Consider the following 17,865-nt stretch of genomic DNA (forward strand, 5'->3'; position numbering starts at 1 on the left):
TTGAAGAGTCACATGATCTCGAAAATGTTGTCCTCCCTCCATTCATATTTAATTTATCATGAATTAAAACACAAGCTCACTAACTTCCTCACTCACACTGCACACAGCAGGAGCATGATGGGCTGAAGCTTAATTTATTCTCTGTTCCCTTTTATTTTTACGATTAGATGTGGTTTCATTAACAAGCCTCGTGAATGAAGCATAATGACTGTATAAATCTGTTGTTGACTTCTCTTGAGATATTAACGCAGTGTGGCTTATATAGCAGGAGGTTCTAATGATACAGGATTCATGGAGAGAACATGCTTGATTCAGTTCATTCCAATATGTGCATTTTATTTTTATCGCTACAAATCAATGCAAGACACACAAGAAAATGATGGCAGTGTCCGTTAATTAAATGCAGGAATTTTAATGTGTTGAAAATTCAGTTCCTGTTTCACATCCAAGAGCAAACCATCTCTGCTCTCATGAAAACCATAGGGCATTGGAAACTGAATTGATTAGTGTGCACTGAACTAGGATAAGTGAACTGGATTTTATTGTAGTCGCACTAAAGGCTTTCAGTAAGAGCACTGAGGAACAAACAGCTGCTATTCCACCATGAAAAAAGCCCCGGGCTAATCTTCACAACACATTTCCAAATGGTGTCTCTCTTATCCTAGATCAGATTCTTCCTCTGTACGAGGCCTTCCTCTTTCCTGCATCCAAATATACAATACTGTTCAAATGTTTGGAGTCAATACGTTTTTTTAAATCTTGTTGAAGTCTCTTAGGCTCCTCAAGGCTGCATTTATCAAATAAAAAAACAAAATCTAAAACAGTTATATTGTGAAAGGGGCTAGTGAATGTGAATGAAATGGAGATGGCTTGTAGTGTTATTTATTACAGGAAAAAAATGCTGGAAAAAAGTAGTATTTTAGCACACAATTGAGTATGCAAATCAGCAAAAAGAGCAAACATGCTCACAAAAAAAAATTAAAAAAATTGCTGAATGCAACTTGCAGCTTTTGAGAATAAAGCTCAACCAATCAAGGAGCCCGTACCTGGATGTTCACTGGTGCTTAGTGATTAAGATGCAGATTTTGGTGCTGAAATGTTGTGCGAAAGGGCCACAACTCATCCTTCAGTGCTTGTAGCTTCTATTTTCCTGAAACGTCAAAGGACATTGCTCAGGGTCAGACATCACAAACATTAGCCACTTGATCAAACACAACAAGAGTACTGCAGGCTGATAAGATTTCAGTGCTTCAGCCATGCACTTCACTGAATACATGAGGACAGCGTTCAGTGGAAACCACAAAAGCTGCAGTAATTCTTTGTATGGGATTGTGTGTCCATGTGTGCATGTATAAATGTATGTTCGTGTTCATGTATGTCAGTGGTGTTTGTCCAGAGGATATGATGGAAGCACAGTGGAATTACATCAAATTTCATCAAAAAATTTGGTTTATTTATGTACAAATTACTTATATATTTCTGTAAATCCATAAATTCTCTAAAATGTACATTTACAAAAATATATTAAATATATTTAATCTGTTAACTGTCACTAGCGAGCTTGGCACTCATTTTTTATCTCCTTTTCCACATCACATATTTTAGTAATCATCCTAAATATAATTTGTAAGCTTATATTTCATCTTGTAGAAACGTTTTTGAAATTGAACATCGTTACCAAACAGTATACTTGAAATCCTTTTAGCAGGCTCCTCCCCTTGGGTGTTGTCAGGTGTCATTTTACAGAATTTCCTACAATATTTTATAGCTACAACTTTCTCTAATCTTTCTAACACATATCATTCGAAAGGTATGAGTCTCAAGATTCCAAGATTTGTGATGAAAGTTATATTGTGATAGAGATTTATAAGATTTTGACAGGAAAATGCACCAAGAAAATCTGGGTGAATACATGAGGTCATCCGTTGGTTATTTTTGGTATAGTGCCTGAACAAAATCTAGAAGGAACCTCAATTTTTGTGATATCAACTTCAAATTTGGAACATAACTTACTTAGATATATAACTTTGATTTAATAGCAGTTTTAGATTCAAATGTTTTTTTTTTTTTTTTTATTTTAATAAAAAAATTTTTTCAAATATCATTCATTACATTCATTTTCGAAAGTAAATTAATATAAAAAAAATCAGCTCTAATATATGGGGAGATCCAGGATTAGGCAGAATGAGCGTGTTATCCCCTTGTTTCTCTCAGTTGTTGAGCTGCCGAAGACCCTGGTGTACACCATTGTTCACAGTAGCTGTACGCATAAAGTTATCTGGCAGCATTCAAAACATAAGAAAGGCGCCAAATGTTCCTTATCATCACACAGGTGTCACCAAGGGAACGTAACACTTACAAACGCCCACACTATTTCCTCATTTATCCTACAACCCATGAGTGCTTGATCACCATGGGAACAGCTGATCACCCCCAACAGGTTCCCTTACCCTGAAATCACAATCTGGTGTCTCATGGGATGCCAACTGATCCTATAATATTGAAGCCCAAGACACCAGCGCTTGCTGGAGAGATGGTCAACCCGCAGCCGCGGTGACTTTTAGGGTGATAGTGGGTGATTGTCCTTATCCTGACAGCAATGAACCAAGAATAACCTGCAGGAAAGAGTCCCCAGGAAAACCTGGGACAGTTTTTTTTTATTTTTTTTTTTTATCAAGAATCAACCTAATTTTTGTCTCTTTCTTTGTTGAACTGAAATACAGTTCAACAGTTGAGTTTCTGGAAATGGCACTGACCTCATTTTTAAAAAATTCTACATTAACTCGTATTATTACTGCAAAACATTCAGAATCAGGGCTGTTTCTCAGTCTAATATGTTTGAGCGTTTCTGTGACAGTCACCAGAGCAAATAAATCAAGCTCTATTTGGAATAAAAACCCAGTGAATAATCTCTGACTCACACTCCTTCTCTTTCTTTTGATTTCTTTCTCTCTCTTAGGCACATGGGTGACATTTGGGGGACAGATTTCAGATGAGGTGAGTATTGATATTCATAACCTGAAAATGAACTGAACTCATAGCATATATATTTTTGACAACAATAAATGTATTTACCTGGAATACATATTTTAATATAATATAAATGTATAAATTTGTAATATAATATAATAGGGGGTTGAATCATCAGTTTTAGTTTTTTTTATTATTTACCCATTATTTTCATTTCTAAATCCACTCTAGCCATTATCACAAATTGGGCAGATAAGCATGTTGACAGTCTTGGCAGAGAGGAAGGCTCGTAGACACATCACGCTGTGGTCTTCCTCATTATTCAAACAATAACATCATTCTGCCAGTGCCCCTTTCTGACACGCACCCAAGGCAAATGCACATAAATACTAGCAGTTCTTACATCATAAAAGTCCCTGCAGCTACAACTTCCTGCACAAGCCTGTCTTTCCCCAGAAGTGGAGTCTCCTCTATTGTCCAATCATCCTTCTTGTCCAATCAAATTATGTGAGATGTGGACATCCCCATTCTTTTCCCTTCTCCACATGTCATTAGTCATCACATCAGCAGCTGAACAGATGGTTTTTCCTCATCTGTCTGCCAATATACATCTATACTGACAGAAGGAATGACTGTCACTCATGCTGACAGTTCTCCATCAAAGAGAACTATAGAGAGATTATAGATATTGCAGATGTTTTAGCCACCATATCAATTGTCCTGTCAACACAAGGTTAAACTCTGACATTCATTGACATCGACAGATCAGTGTATTATTGCAGCAGTTACACAAAAAAAACAGATGCTCTGTTCCAAATTAGTGGCTGTTTACACAAAACACATTTTTGCATTGCACTACACTGCTTTGTTAGCTATGCGCTAGATGGACATCTTCGACCGATGCGTTCTGAGCAATACAAGGTCTCAAGACTTGTTTTGTAAAAGCCGTGTCTAGAACTGTGAGCTGTGTCTAGAACACTGTGTCTTGTGCAAGAGTGCTTGTTTACATAGACGAACAATGGAAAAGTAGTGAAGTGGAATGCAAACACGTGAGATGTAGGGCAGCTGAATGAAAGAAATGCAAGGTCCTAAGACACGCCGAACTTCTTTTAACTTGAGCAATATTTTTTAGACACTGTGTCTTTAGTAAGAAACTGAAAAGGATGCGTGCACATCAGTCAAAGATGTACATCAAACACATTTACATAAAAACCATGGAAAAGTAGCCCAGTGAAGGCAAAAACAAGACACTGCGAAAGATAAGCTTATTATTATTAATTAAATTATTAATTGTGTTTTTAGAATGCTGTCATGTGCAGGATGCCACGTGATACAAGAGCGCTATAGTGCACATTTACATAGAAAAACAATGGATATGTAGCACAGTCTAAATTCAAAATGCATTCTGCATGAACCGTCGCTAAGGTTGCGTTTTAAGGCTCTTTCCCATGGGTAATGAAGACTCATGTGTCTCAGTAAAATAGAGTGAATAGAGTTCTGATTCTGCAGTGCAGTTTAATTTATCTCATACTACATCATGTCTAGTTGTTACTATATATAAAATAATTAGCACAATTTTTAAAAGACACATTTACAAAGCATCCACGCATAATAATAAACTTGTGTTAACTTATTATGTGCATGAATGCCATTATGCTCACTACGTCTGCCTGAAAATCTGTCCATAAAGGCATGCATTATTTTTTTCTGCATCGTGTGACAAACAATGTGAGGTGAAAAGAATGAAATCACCGTCAGATGCTATTAATTCCATGCAATGCTATGACACATACTGTATTCCTATATACATAGAGACAAGCAGGCTTTAAATACCAGGATAGAGCCAAGTGTTTGGAGGGGAGGGGTTGAAAAATAACACTGAGTGCTCTGTGAAATCAGCCGAAAAGGAAAATTGTTTCACGGAAGGGCAAGCTATTGCATTTTGATGAAAGATTTCAAAGATAAACTGTTTTTCTTTAAAATAACTAGAATTTTCTGATCCTGTTCTGCCCCTCTCTCTCTACATCACTTCTTATCCTTACTGCACTGTGCATGTGAATAAAAGTGACAAAACAATTCTGCAAAGGTTCAAAACAAGCTCAGCTTAAACCTGAATTTGGTTTGGACAAATTAAAGGTGTTAGACGTGAATGTTAGAATAGTGCTTCACATACCTGTAGCAGTGAATCATGTGAAGTGGATTTAAACAACACTGTTTTCAGAAAGGTGAGCACACTTATTAGTTTACACACACTTCTGAGCTCTCTGCAATGACTGACAGCTGAGTGCTTGATATTGGTGTGTGTGTGTGTGTGTGTGTGTGTGTCTGCTCTTGTTTTTGTGACATATCAGGACACAACTCTGTATAATGACATGGGTATGACGCAGGAATTACAAGGATAGGGTGACTTATGAGGACATAACCCATGTCCCCATTTTTCGAAATGCTTATAAATCATACAGAATGATTGTTTTTTCCTGTGAGGGTTGGTGAAGGGCGATAGAATATACAGTTTGTACAGTATAAAATTACGCCTATGGGATGTCCCCACTTTTCACAAAAACAAACGTGTGTGTGTGTGTGTGTGTGTTGCAGGTGGCAGAGCAGCTGATGACTATAGCCTATGAAAATGGGGTCAACCTATTTGACACTGCAGAGGTCTATTCAGCTGGGAAGTGAGTCTGACCTCTCTTGAAATGTAGTGCTAAATGCAATTTGCATGGATCAATTTTAGGCTTGCTGGCCAGTTCTGAGTGTTAGGTAAGACATGTTAGTGGACATGTACATGGAGCTGTACATCATCACTCTACCACTGTCACAAGGCACCTTTAAAATGCCTGATTGTAATGCTTTTCTCTATTCTTTGAGCATAATTGAATGAATTACTGCTGTCACCATGATCACTAGAAAAGTACACTAACATTAGCTTTCTAGAGACAGTACCCATAGCTCAACGTTAAGCTTGTGAATCTGGCGCCTTAGGCGACTGGCATACAAAGGAGGTGTGTTTACCTTGAAAAAAAAAAGTGACAGTAACTTTAAAGATAAAGTTTAAATATATGCATAGAGCAGTGCTACAGTGGCTCAATAGTGAATTCACCTCACAGTGCCGTGGAAAAAAATCTCTCAAAGCAAGCACTCAGAATGTATCTTTCTTCTTCACAGGGCTGAAATAATCCTAGGAAACATTATCAAAAAGAAATGTTTGAGGTATTTATTTTTCATATTATTATTCTAATCATCGATTGCGTTGGTGGAGAAATGTATAAGACTACTGCTTTCACACAGAGTCTGTGTGTGTACAGGAGATCCAGTCTGGTTATCACCACTAAACTGTACTGGGGAGGAAAGTGAGTATCTGTCTGTCTGTCTGTCGTTCTTTCTATTCATTCAGTCAATAAATTCTACTTTGGTTATCTCCATGAGATGTAGGCTTTTTAGATTTCGTCTGCTTATATAAAGCTTTCTTTCTTTCTCTCTCTAGGGCAGAAACAGAGCGAGGGCTCTCCCGGAAGCACATTATTGAAGGTAGAGATCCTTCTTCTTCTTTCTTTTAATTCCCCTGTCGTTTGTAATTGACCTGAACCTTTTTTTCTTCTTCTTTTATTTCTAGTTCCCTCCTGATTTATTGATTTTTTTTCGCAGTAGACTTTGTGTGTGGCCTCAGCACCCACACCAGCATCCATTCTTAAACAGAATTCTTTCTCAATCCCATTTGATTTTTGACACATGCAAACCAAAATATCGATTCAAATACAGTATAGATACAGAAACGTCTACATTTATTACACTCTAAAATATCATTTTCATAATCTGAATGTTTGTTTATTGTTTTGTTTTCCAGTAAAAATAAGAAACATGTACATAAAAAAACATAATAAAGATATTAAGACAATCTTATTTTATTGATTTACTTACCTGCTTCTTCACTTGTGTAATTAATCATTTATTCACTGTTTTGAGTTTATTTGTCTAACCCCATCCAGTCTCAAATAAATGTATTTATTTAAATATTTAAATCTATTTAAATAAAGAGACTAAATGTTCCTGACACAGCAAAGTATGTTAAAAGACATGCATCGCTGAATTCAGATTGCTTTAATAGCTTCATGCATAATTAAAATGACATATTTACATATTCTGATTATCAACCGCATGAAATTATTAAGTGTTTGAAATCGTAAGCTTTATTTGAGTGCTTGATGAAGAGTGGAAATCTATGTGTAGTAATATTCCGATTTATCTCTGCTCTATTACTGTATTATGAGACAGAAGCGGACGACTGATTTCCAGAGAGTTTATGTCATTTCTGTATCACTTTCAGATTGAGAAAATTCACTGTTGGTGTTTCATGAAACTAACTGAATCATTCACAATCTGTGCTCATCCCAGCCTCCCTCCCTCCTGTTCTCCAAGTTATTTTTATCACTCCAGCTTGTGTGTAGTTTTCCTTTCTGGCTCGTGTCTCTCTACCCTTCTTAGTGTTTGTTTGACATTGTTTGTGGGCTAGAACGAAACGTCTGTTTATCCTCTATGTACTTTAAAATAAGCTCCCTGCTAAGAATATCTCCTCCAAAAACCCAGAAAATTCTGACAGATTAGAGCCGTGGCGGATGCAAGGGCGCGCTCCGTGAGCACAGTTCTGATTAATGAGTCTGAGATTGGCTGGATTACAGTATTTTTGTGAAAGGACGAGTGTGGGGTTTATCTGTCAGATTAATTTCAGTATGGCAGAGTAATCATGCCAGCGTCTGATCACCTGAACTCCACTGACAACTTTGTTTCAGCACACCTGGTGTTTGTGTCTCTCTCTCTCTCTTTTCTCTTTCAGCCAAGATTTATTGGCATGACTGTAGAGTTTTCTCAGTCCATTACTTTCACAGTACTTAAATACAGGTGTATGAAATAAGAAAAGCTACAGTACAGTGTGTGTATCATTTGAAATAAAAAGCCAAAATAGAACAAAGAATAAATGTGTTCATGGAGTTCAGATGAGTAAACCCAAAAAGTATTTAGACACCTAAGCAACACTCAAAGAAAGTTTGAATGCCATTGCATTAAACAAAAAATGTGAAACCAAGTGGCATTTATTTAAAAGAAAAGAAAAAAAAAACTCAAGCACTTTTCATGCAAAACATTTGACAAAATAGATGTTTGTGAGCTTCCTAATGGAAAAAACGACAGATCTTTTTATATAAATTGAGAAGAACAAATAGAACATTTTAAATAAATTAATACTTTTATTCAGCAACAATGCATTAAATTGATCAAAAGTGACAGTAAAGACATTTATAATAGAAAAGATTTAGCTTTGTCATCACAGGAATAAATGTAATTGTATTAGGAACAAAAACAGTTATTTTAAATTGTAATAATGTTTCGCAACATTGCTTCACTGTATTTTTTATCCAAAAAGTGCAGCCTTTGTGAGAGTAAGATACTCACCTAAACATTTGCAAAACAAATTTTACCGACCCCAAACTTTTGAACGGTTTACATAACTATCATTCATTTTAAATGCGACAGAATTGCCTTTTTTGGGCAATGTTATGGTCTATAAATAGGAACAAAATAACATATTGGTCAATATGATAACCGCAAATCATGTCCACTGTTTTTATATATTTTTATGTTATATAATATAATCGAATATTAATAATACAATGGTCAATATTACACATCTGTACTGTTTTGTATTCATAGTTTTTAATTACTACAAGTTTGAGCAAGCGTTCCAGTAACCTATCACCTTAATCAGAATATTCTTGCTAATTATAAAAAGCTAATATTGGATGACATCATTATGGTCATTGATATACCCCTTGTCTATAAGCACAAATAAACATATTGCTCACAGTGCATAATGTATGTTATGAACTGTCCCTCAGTGTTTGTTCTCTTTCTCTCTCTCTCTCTCTCTCTGTTTCTGAAAGGGGCAGTGATGTGACAGTCAAAACTGAATCATTCATCCTTTTTCTGCTTCCTCATCTTGTTTCTCTTCCTCTCTTCTGGTGTCCACAAAAGCTGTACTTTTCTAATCCTCTCTCAACTACTCACCTGATCCTATTTTTGCTCTGTCTGAGTTTCCTCTCTCCTTTCATCCCTCTATCTCTTTTCACACTTCTGGCTGTCAGATAGCAGGTCCTTAGGCAAGCACATGAGTTTGTGTCATCATTTTTAATCTCTCCTGTTTCATAGCTGAACGGAAGTTAATTTACTTGCCCTCATGTTGTTTCAAACCTTTTTTCCCACAAAACAAAAAAATATTGTATTAGCCAGAATGTTTATACTACTCTTTGAATGAAATCGAATGGAAATTGGGGCTGTTTGTCACATCCAAACCATTTGATAGTTTTGTGTGAAGAACAGACCAAAATATAAACTGTTATTTGATCAGCATCTTTCCTGCAGCATACTGAACGTATCCCAGACCATCTTTTCTAGTGGATTTAAATGTGATTTTGGATTCACTTTCACACCAACCAAATAAATCACACTCTGAATACAACAAACAAAAAAAACACATGCACATTTTCTTCTGCTTTCTCTCTGTGTTTTCTCTCTGTAGGTCTGAAGGGTTCTTTGCAGAGGTTGCAGCTGGAGTATGTGGACGTGGTTTTTGCCAATCGTCCTGATAGCAACACTCCTATGGAGGGTAGGTGAGGCTTAGGTCCAGAACAAGTGTCACTACACTGATGCTTCTAGCTTCTGATGCTTGCTCCATTTTGTGCATCATTGCATTCTGAAATGTGTTAGAGGCGATTTGCAAAGAAATGCAAGTATGCATTGCTTAGATTGAACTGTCACAAGAGCTGCTATATATTTGAATATATTTTAAAGTGTCATTTATTCTTGTTTATGCCCAAGCTAAATATTTAGCAGCCATTACTTTAGTCTTCAGTGCCACACGATCCTTCAGAAATCATTCTAATATGATTTGCTGCTAAGAAACATTTTTTGAAAACAGTTGTGCTGCTTCATATTTTATGTTGAATCCATACAGGATCATATCAGGAATATTTGATGAATTTCAAAATCTTCAAAAGAAAAGCATTCATTTAAAAAAATATTTTTTCATAAATGTCTTTACTTTCACTTTTACTCAATTTAGTGCATCCTTGCTGAATAAAATTAGCCTAATTTCTTTCTTTTTTTTTTATCCCAATGATCCCAAACTTTGGAACGGTGTGTGTTTAATGGGACCCTGTTTTTTCCTACATACTCGGTCTAAATTGTGCGTGTGTGTGTGTGTGTGAGTGTGTAAAACAGGATGTAGGGTGCTATTTCCATACATCTCAGGAGGCCATTTTTCATAATCCCAGTCTAAACCCTCTCTCACTCCATTTCAAATTCTGTGGCACTGCAGTGCTCAGGAAGTCTACTTCTTATAGACTACTTATAGACTCTCTCTTTCTCTGTCTTTCCCTCTCTTGCTCTCCCTCTCTCTCTCTGAGGAGGATTAGAGACTTGTCCATGGGGTACAAAGTGTATTTTTAAGCTGCTCTTTCCCTGCTCTCTCCCTGTCTCCAAACGCCAAACCTTTCTCTTTCACACACACACAGGTTTTCCTATCATTATGAGTTTATTCTGTAGGCATAATGTTTTTGTACAAACTGTATTTTCAACCCCCTTACCCTAACTCTACCCTTAAACCATTTTTTAAATTTCAAAACATTTCATTAAAACACTGTATGATTTATAAGCTGTTTTCTACATGGGAACAAAAAAACTAATCTCCCCACAAGGTAAAAATGTACTGGTATTACTATCCTTTTGGGACATTTGGTCCCCATAATGTGGGGAATACCAGTTACGCACATAGTCTAATACATTTTCTACTTTCTAAATGAGGACATACTGGTTATATTGTTTTAATGTGGAGCATTCTATTCTATTCTATTCAGGACATCCCGAAATGTCTGAAAGAAATATTACATTAGATTTAGCTATTTTTTGGGGAAAACACACACCAGATTTCCGCCATTGGACTACTTTAGGATTTTTCCTGTCTGTATAAGTGAGTCTTATCAACACATAAACACATTTAACATCAGGGTTACAAGCCAAAAAAGTAAAGCGTAGACTTTAGTGGACTCTCTGTACAAATGAGAGCTTTAAAGCCATAGTGGGGGAAAGCAGAAGATCTAACAAAGAAAAAAAATCATCATACCATCGAGGCTGGAATGATTTTAATCCAAATTGATGTGAAATGTGTTCTTGGCACGTACAGTTATATCCTCATGGGAAGATAATGATAGTAGGGTATTTTAATAAAAGAACATTTTGGTACTGAATTGAGAACACATTTTACTACCCATGGCCTCCCTGGAGACCTGCTGAGCTTTGTGAAATAGACATGAGTTCATCAGTGTGATGCCAGTTCTGATATTTTAGTACTGTACATATAAGTTCTTCAAGGGGAAAAAAACACCTCCGTTATATTCAATGGCCCAGAGTGCATTAGCTTAAATTTATTTGACCAAAAAGTAAGGTGAGATCTGTATAAATCTTTTTAACAGTTTATATAAGAAGTAGTTTATACAATATGTGGATAGAATTTTGCACAGACAAGGTTATAACGATTATTTTTAGTGTTTTGGTGCAGTGCAGTACCCTTTAGCCTTTCATTTTCAGTGCATTAGTGTAAATGTGATTTTGTTCGCTTTTTACAAACTGGGGGAAGAACTGTAATTATTTTCTACAGTAACTGAAGGTATATGCCACGGATGCTGTCGACAGAACATAACTTGTATTGAAGAACTGTGGGATACCGCACATACAAACACACAGCCTCTGTATATTTAAAGATCTTTTTTAGGTCACTTTCATAATTTAATGAATACAGTTTTGCTCTATAAGGCCCTCATGACCTGTAATATTTGTTGCCGTTTTAATAAACACCAAACACATATCTGTCTTTATTAGTGTTTATCTGATATTGTAGACTAAGCAGCTACTGGCTGTTTCCACAAATCTCAAATGACCTATTTGTGTTTGAACCGTCCACATCAATCAATAGTAGAAATATTAAAGCCACAAATCAAAATCATACAGCACACTGTCTCTCTGTTCCCACACAAATCAAATCAAGCTATCATATAACACAACTACATGCAGCATAGAATGACTAATACCTCTAATACTAAGCAGTAGTGTGGTGGTACCAGGATACTTCCTAAACTTGACTGAGTTTGCTAAGCATTATGGGTAATGATGATTAGGCATAATTCTACTGCTTTTTAGTTGTCTTGGTGCATTTTTATTTATGATTGCTGTTCTTTTGAACTTTCAGAGTACACGCTGCAGAAACCCCAGACATCCAGATTACATTAGATTAATACTTCAGGGTTCCGCTGTTCAGATGTCCTCAGTCTCTCATGAGAAGTATAGTTTGCTGAAGAACCATTCATTTCTGTTCACACTGACATGTGCCTCTGGCTTCCTCTCTCTTTTCTTGAGCAGATGTATTGTTGTGCTTCGCTGACGTTCACTTTTTCTCCTCCATTCTCACCCACACACTCACATTTCTCTTCAATCGTACAGAGTTCGTAATGAGAGAGTGGGTGTGGGCTTTCATTTTCATTATGTACTGAGGTAGATTTGGCTGCTGTTTTCTAATCTTCTGTCCTTTTTTAAAAAACCTTTGTCTTGCCATTTTTTAAAATAGGATTTCTTTTGTTTCTCATGTTCACACATTGAGCTATGGCCTTGGTTTCACAGATGGTGTAAGGATTGTTCTACATTGGACTGTAACCTTCCTTAGACCACAGTTTTGTTTTAGGCACTGAGATTCCAAAATATCCCCAAAACAGACTAGTGTAAATTAAAGGAATAATTTACCTAATTATGAAAATTCGGTCATTATTTGCATAATAGTCTAGACTCTAGTCTACACAGCTATTGTGATGGGTGTAAAAATTACATGTGACCATGGACCATAAAGCCTAGCCTGACTACGTCAGACTTCCTACTTCCGCTCAATTTCATTTCGCTTCTGTCTACGAAGCAAAGTGAAGTAGCAGAGTCTGGTATTACCAGGCTACACAAAGCCAGTCTTAAGTGACAATTTTTAGAAATTGAGATTTATACATCAACTTAAAGCTGAATAAATAAGCTTTCCATTGATGTATGGGATCATATTATTATTAGGATCGGACAAGATTTTGCTGAGATACAGCTATTTGAAAATCTGGAATCTAAGGGTGTAAAAAAATCTAAATACTGAGAAAATCATCTTTAAAGTTGTCCAAATGAGTTCGCAGCAATTCATGTTACTAATCAAAAATTAAGTTTTGATTTATTTATGGTAGGAAATTTACGAAATATCTTAATGGAACATAATCTTTACTTAATATCATAATGATTTTTGGCATAAAAGAAAAATCTATAATTTTCACCCATATGTTTTTTTTTTTGTATTGTTATTTTTTTTTTTTTTTACACCCCAGCGACTTAAGACTGGTTTTGTGGTCCAGGGTCACATATTTCAAATCATTCGCATTCTCTCACAAAACATTAATTTTAGGAACATTTGTGTTCCCTCGTAAAAGACCCCCCTTCACAAAGAACACCCCCACCCCATTTCTGTTTTATAATAGAAATGTTAAACGGCTGACAGTGATAAACTATTCAACTTTTTTGTCAAATGTTGCCATTTTGTTATTGAATTGAAAATATGTCATTTATATTATTCTGATTCATTTAATTCATCTGAATGTGAAAAGGCAAGAAACATTAACAGAGTTGTTTTTGGCATATTATTATTATTATTAATAATAAACATGATTATTACTAGGCATATGATTAAGAGTGAATATGTGTATATTTTAAAAGAAAAATATTATTTGCAATTATTTAAAATACATTACAATAAATTCTAGTTCTTTTAAGTAAGTGCTTTCCAATTTTTGTGCAATATGCATCTGACGGTCTGGGAGGGGACTGTTGGTCCTCATGTGTAGTGAAGATGAAACACGTCAGTGGACACACAACAAAGTCTAGATCATTGCAGAGTAAAGCACTTGGAGTCAAACACTGATGAAACAAAGAAAAGCAGCTCTTTGCATATGAAAATCTGAATGATGAAGCAATCAAGCAGCTTTATGAGCTCATGATGGAGGCGTTTTAGAGTGGATCTGGTACTGAACTGAATGCAGCACAGCAGTAAAGGTCTCTGCTGGTAATGACACAGAACAGTAATGCCTTGAGGATGTCAGAACAGATGGGGTTTCTGTTGGCTGCAGAGTAGCAATGTCAAACGCATATACACCAACATCAAGTGTATGACAACACAAACACTGTTGTCTGATCGCATTATGCATGATCTCATTGATATAATCAACGGGGCACTGACTCGCTGTGAGCAGAGCGTTTTTTTTTTTTTATATATATATGAATTCTTTGTCTTTGAAATAAGATTTAAAAAGGATGATGGTTGATACACAGATGGTTAGTTCAATTCCTCTGTTAAATTCCTCTGGATGATAAAAACACAAATGTCCTGGCACTGGGCCTTCCTCAGTGTGTTAAGATCCAATATCCCCTCTTAAAAACCGTCATGTGGGCCATCATCCTTATAACTCATTGATTAGAATGGATTTACTCACCAGTTGGACTAGGAGATGAGGGACATTTCTTAAGGGTAAAGCTGGGTTAACAAGGCCTTGATGCCCATTCGTAATTCTCGGGTGAGGATTCCACTTCCATGTGCTTTAGCACTCAGTTCACTTAAGGAATTATGCAAATCAGATAATGACGCAAACACAGCCATGAGAACAGTGCTGGTAGCAATTTGCACTGGACTGTTCTACAGGTTACAGGCTGGTTCTGAACTATAGGATGCCAGTGATTAATAATAATAAAAAATAAATATAATTTAATTACATTTTTATAATAAAATAAGAACAAAGTATTTTACCTCCTACAAAATGGATGTGTAAATAATGGAAAAATATTTTCATTCATTAATATGTCTGGAGTACTTTAGGATGAATAAAACTGTGCTGCTAGGCTTGGATATAAAATACAGAGAAGTTTAAAATGATTGTACCTTGCTCAGTGAGATATAGAGTCAGCTTGACTTACAGCTGAAGTACTTCTCATGTTTAATCCTGTTCATTCAGACAGCTGTGAAATAGCTTCAGCTCTGCATTATTAGCATTCATCCTTTGTGAAACTGTCAGTGTTGCCAGATCTCACAGGAAACACATGCAACCTGTTCTGACAACGCAATCTCAAAATAAGCCTCCCCAAAACATTGCTAAATTGGCTAAATACAGTTGTCTTCTCAGATGGGAATTTATTTAGTTAATCTGATTTATTTTAGCATTTGGTTAGAATAAGTTGGTTTTTGCAACCCATGGACTATCTGTTATGCATTTAATAGGTTTTATCTGTAACACTGCAGAATAACTTTAATTCATTATGTGTAGTCCTTGTTTATTGTTTATATCCTTTACCAAGTGCCGGACAGCTGCATAATGATGCAAAGTAATGTCTTTCAGTATTGTTACTTTACAAATCAGTAAGTACATAAATTAGCATTTTATGACTTCACATACTTTTCAATTACTTAATGAAACAAGTTGCTTAATAGAAATGTCTACTCAACAAGAGGAGAATATGTACACAGCGCCATCTAATGGTGACCAGACACAATTGCTTTCTCTGGCACTTTGAATCTGTAAATCAAACCAATTCAGAAGCTTGACTGATATTTTTATTTGTGCATGTGTGTTTTGTGTTTTAGAGATCGTGAGAGCCATGACGCATGTCATTAACCATGGCATGTCCATGTACTGGGGCACGTCACGCTGGTCAGCGATGGAGATCATGGTGAGTGGAGAGGACAAACTTCTGTGCACTTTTCCGTAATGCTTCCTTTTGTTATTTTTGTCAGTCCTGATGATGAAATTATTTAACACTGTCATATTTAATGCATATTAAACCTGTTTTCTGAGTATTTAGAGCTGTTGTTGTTTATTGTCTTTATTCATTCATACCATTCTCTTCTCATTTTTGTTATCTCTCTCTCCCTGTAGGAGGCGTATTCTGTAGCGAGGCAGTTTAATCTGATTCCTCCTGTGTGTGAACAGGCCGAATATCATTTATTCCAGAGGGATAAAGTGGAGATGCAACTGCCTGAGCTTTACCATAAGATTGGTATATACACATAAACACACATGATTCAAATATGATCTATGAAACAGCCTAAAGACACAGTCTTGCACCACAGGAGTTGGGGTGGTATCCTGGTCTCCTCTAGCCTGCGGCATCATCACAGGGAAATATGAAAACGGCATCCCAGAATCCTCCAGGGCCTCTTTGAAGGTACTTTAAAGGAGTAGTTCAGCCAAAAATGAATTTGCTGAAAATGTACTCACCCTCAGGGCATTGGAATAAATTTGGAGAAAAGCATCACAGTAATCCACAAGTGATTCACACAACTCCAGTCCATCAATCAACATCTTGTGAAGCAGAAAGCTCAGTGTTTGTTTGTTAAAGTTGGCATTTTAACTTGAAATAGTTTTTAAATAGTTGCTTCTGGCCAGTCAGCTGTGTGGACTCTTATTCTGACGGCACCCATTCATTGATGAGCGAGTGATGTAATGGTAAATTACATTTAGATTTTTCAGTGAATTTGTTTAATCCTGTGTGTCATGGCAGACATATCATTTCTTCTAGAGTCTAGACATAAGGATGGAGATGTGTTGATTAAACTGATATTTATCCAACTAAAATAGTGCCAGATTCCTAGCGCCAGTGATTTAGGAGCTCATATAGTTCATAGATTACACCTTTAGCTAGTATACAGCGATGAGGTTGGGAGGTCTGTCAGGACAGATTTGATGTGCTCTCTCTCTCTCTCTCTCTCTCTCTCTCTCTCTCTGCAGTCATACCAGTGGCTGAAGGAGAAGATTCTGAGTGAGGATGGGAGAAAGCAGCAGGCGAAGCTTAAGGAACTGACCCACATAGCTGAGAAGCTCAGCTGTACCCTTCCACAACTTGCCATTGGTAGGTCAAAAAAACTTAAACTGTCACGACATGCAACATATTATCACTGCCATAGTGACTCAACTGTTCTGTCACTGTTTACATGAGAGTAAAATACTGAATTTCTGCTTTCATGCATGCACATTTCCTGACTGAGAAACAAACCTTGACATTAATCCACCGAGCTTTGAAGTCACCCAATCTAATGGTTGAATGGTACAATTACATAATAAAAAACAAACATGCCAATTTTTTTGGAAGTTGGAAGCATTTTTGTGACTTTGAAAACCTTGATGTTGACTCTTTTACAGTTTTAATGTGTTTTCATAAATGTTGTCGTGGGTAATATTCTGTTAAAAAATGTTATAATATATAATTTATTTATGAAATATTTTTAATTATTTATTTATTGTGTAGTTTTATTTTTATGTCGTTTTATTTTTGTTTATAAGTAATAATGATTTTTTTGTTCATATTAATTGTTTTTAATACATTTTTTTATTGTGTATTTTTTAAATAGTCAATCATTATTTCAATTTTGCTTTATTTATTTATGTTATATAATTTGTTATATTTTTTCATTGTATACTTTTTTTTGCAATACAATTTATTGTATTTTATTTTACTTTTTAAATTTAAACAGTTTGATAAAAAATATTTTGTAAAAAAAAAAATGTACTGTTAAAAAATCCTGTATCATCAATCCTTACAGCAGCATTTGGCTGCAGCACCTGATCAGAATCCCACCAGCTCAATTGAGATTCCCATGATTCACTTGCTATTCTCTGTGTTTCTCTGTAGCCTGGTGCCTCCGTAATGAAGGAGTGAGTTCTGTTCTCCTGGGGACCTCCAACCCTGCACAGCTAACTGAGAACCTGGGGGCGATACAGGCAAGAGTTACCA

At 36.0% G+C, this 17,865-nt stretch overlaps 1 protein-coding gene across 1 annotated transcript in view; it reads left to right on the top strand.

Annotated features, from left to right (window-relative positions):
• LOC127934953 (voltage-gated potassium channel subunit beta-1-like) overlaps nucleotides 1-17,865 on the top strand; it is a 28,017-nt gene that overhangs the window by 8,773 nt on the left and 1,379 nt on the right. The window contains exons 3-13 of the mRNA XM_052532545.1: nucleotides 2,960-2,997; nucleotides 5,566-5,645; nucleotides 6,136-6,180; nucleotides 6,276-6,320; nucleotides 6,455-6,498; nucleotides 9,539-9,625; nucleotides 15,719-15,804; nucleotides 16,011-16,131; nucleotides 16,205-16,299; nucleotides 16,863-16,983; nucleotides 17,764-17,852. Coding sequence (XP_052388505.1) covers nucleotides 2,960-2,997; nucleotides 5,566-5,645; nucleotides 6,136-6,180; nucleotides 6,276-6,320; nucleotides 6,455-6,498; nucleotides 9,539-9,625; nucleotides 15,719-15,804; nucleotides 16,011-16,131; nucleotides 16,205-16,299; nucleotides 16,863-16,983; nucleotides 17,764-17,852 — 851 coding nt within the window. The remainder of the gene's footprint in view (nucleotides 1-2,959; nucleotides 2,998-5,565; nucleotides 5,646-6,135; nucleotides 6,181-6,275; nucleotides 6,321-6,454; nucleotides 6,499-9,538; nucleotides 9,626-15,718; nucleotides 15,805-16,010; nucleotides 16,132-16,204; nucleotides 16,300-16,862; nucleotides 16,984-17,763; nucleotides 17,853-17,865) is intronic.

This window comes from Carassius gibelio, chromosome A2 (genome assembly GCF_023724105.1).
Source record: "Carassius gibelio isolate Cgi1373 ecotype wild population from Czech Republic chromosome A2, carGib1.2-hapl.c, whole genome shotgun sequence".
NCBI classification, from domain to species: Eukaryota; Metazoa; Chordata; class Actinopteri; order Cypriniformes; family Cyprinidae; genus Carassius; species Carassius gibelio.